This window comes from Nannobrachium achirus (genome assembly GCF_963921795.1).
Source record: "Nannobrachium achirus genome assembly, chromosome: 11".
In the NCBI taxonomy this organism is placed as follows: domain Eukaryota; kingdom Metazoa; phylum Chordata; class Actinopteri; order Myctophiformes; family Myctophidae; genus Nannobrachium; species Nannobrachium achirus.
The window spans coordinates 32,796,639-32,798,901 of NC_137820.1; the positions used below are offsets into that span (position 1 = coordinate 32,796,639).

The 2,263-nt window shown below is 49.8% G+C and overlaps 1 protein-coding gene across 1 annotated transcript; it reads right to left on the reverse strand.

Moving 5' to 3' along the window:
• Nucleotides 1–648: 648 nt before the first annotated feature.
• Nucleotides 649–1,908, reverse strand: LOC308293730 (actin-like protein 6A; the record flags this gene model as incomplete). Its single annotated transcript, XM_080736348.1, has 1 exon — nt 649–1,908. One exon carries the CDS (start codon nt 1,906–1,908, stop codon nt 649–651), a length of 1,260 nt encoding a protein of 419 aa, XP_080592474.1.
• Between the last annotated feature and the right edge of the window lie 355 nt (nt 1,909–2,263).

Genomic DNA, 2,263 nt, shown 5'->3' on the forward strand with positions numbered 1-2,263 from the left:
ACTAGGATATAGGTCTAGGATGTAATTGGTGATGTAATATGGCCACACACACACACACACACACACACACACACATATTGCTATGGCAAAACGCTGAGGAAAACACATTGCTATGGCAAAACGCTGAGGAAAAGTGGTTACAGATAGGTCTAGGATGTAATTGGTGATGTAATATGACTACACACACACACATATATTGCTATGGCAAAACGCTGAGGAAAACACATTGCTATGGCAAAACGCTGAGGAAAAGTGGCTACAGACACACGCACAGCCACTCTATGGAGCGGTTTACCACCGCTCAAAAACAAAACTAGAACTGCACTCCGTTGAGGTGCCAACTTGGCACCTCAATGTGGCATCACCACTGGCGATCCCACTACCCCCAGAAAGGAATGCTGGTGCCTGTTGTTAATGATGACGTTGCCAGAAATGCTGGTCCCTGATTGGGCTACATGCTTAAACACACACGGCTTCCTACCTACCTACCTACGTACCTACCTACCTACATACGCAGCCGAACGCAGTACTTGCGCGCTCTGCTGGCGCAAGTAATAATGTGCCCGAGTCCAGGGTCAGAGGTGAACTCAATACGAATATGATGAGGACAGTGTCAGAACGCAGCCTGGGAGAAATATGGTGACCAAATCAAGGGCACTTCCTGTCCACACACTGCTTCCCCCCTTCCTCATACTCCTGTTTGGAGATCCACATCTGCTGGAAGGTTCCTAGAGATGCCAGAATGGAGCCTCCTATCCAAGCACTGAACCGTCGCTCCACTGTTGTGTTGTTAGCGATCAGCTTCAGCCTCATGCTGGGAGGGGTCTTCTGGGAGAGTTCTCTGTTTAGTCGATCAGTGAAGCCCTGAATGAGAGTGTTTCCTCCTGTCACCACCACGCTGCCATACAGAGCCGGTCGAACGTCGACGTCACACATCACCACGCTGGTGGCCACCATGTCAGACAGACCATTGGCATTAGACGGGTCAAACAGTCCCTCTGGGATCTTAAATCTCTCTGCCCCAAAGTCACGGTTGTAACCATTAGGCAACTCATAGTGAACAGTGGGCATCTGGACTGCTACCTGCTCATCGTATGGCGAGTCTGACACCTGCAGCACAGAGGCCTGGAAGTCCTGGATCACAGTATTACACATGTAGTCGTGCCAGGAGCGTGTAACTTGAGGTAGTTTCTCTTTCTTCTTCCAGCTAGCCGGTGCGCCCCCACGCACAGCGTCCTTTGATGCAATCATGTAAGGAGGGACTATCTCAACACTTAATTCTTGAAATAGCTTTCTACATTGCATGCTCATAAAGTCTCCAGCCAGAGGTGACTTGACAATGCCTTGCTGCAGGACGTAACCGTCATGCACAGAAGTAGCTGTGGTGTGTGCGGCCCCACTGTCCAACACCAGGGCCGTGGAACGCCCGTTGGCAAAGGAAGACAGCACGGCTGTTTTACAAAGGAAGAAAGCGGGAATGTTGCAATGTTCGAACATCAGCTCCGTCAGCTTCTCCCGCTTCGCTCGCGTGTTCCATGAAGCTTCGGACATGAGCACCGGGTGCAGACTGGGCTCGGACTTGAAGTGCATCTTATAGGTGTGATCTAGAATGGCCTGGAAGCTGTCCCAGTCCTCGATCATGCCATTCTTGAGCGGAGACATGACCTCCGTGTTTTCTCTGGGCACCCTCAGCTGGTTGGTGTCAATGTAGTAATGGTTGGTCCCGCTCTTGTCTACGTCCGTCTCCGTGGGAGTGCTGCCGTCCTCTCGGTCCAGAGTCACACCGATGACCGTAGGAAAGTCCGCTATGGGACAATCTTCTCCCGCATAACCAGCCCTTACTGAATACGAGCCAATATCAAAAACCAGAGCTCCCACCTCATCGCCACCATACACTCCGCCACTCATCCTTTAAATATTAAAACAAGGTTGTTGTGCTTCTGGAATTGCTATTACTAGAATAAGAGCACTGAACGGCAATCACAACAATATAATAGAAATGCACCCGGGAGCTACACATGGATCAACCTACCATGACTGACTTTATTGATCCTGTGCAGGATATTTAGTTGCCAGAGGCAACGCATATGGGTACAAAAGGGGCATGCGCATTTATAGATAGATGGGCATGCCCCTTTTGTGCCCATATGCGCTGCCATCTGACATATACTGATGACATCAGGTATCTCCATATATGGGCACAAAAGGGGGCATGCCCATACTGAATATGGGCATATACTGATCAAATCAGGTACTATATCAC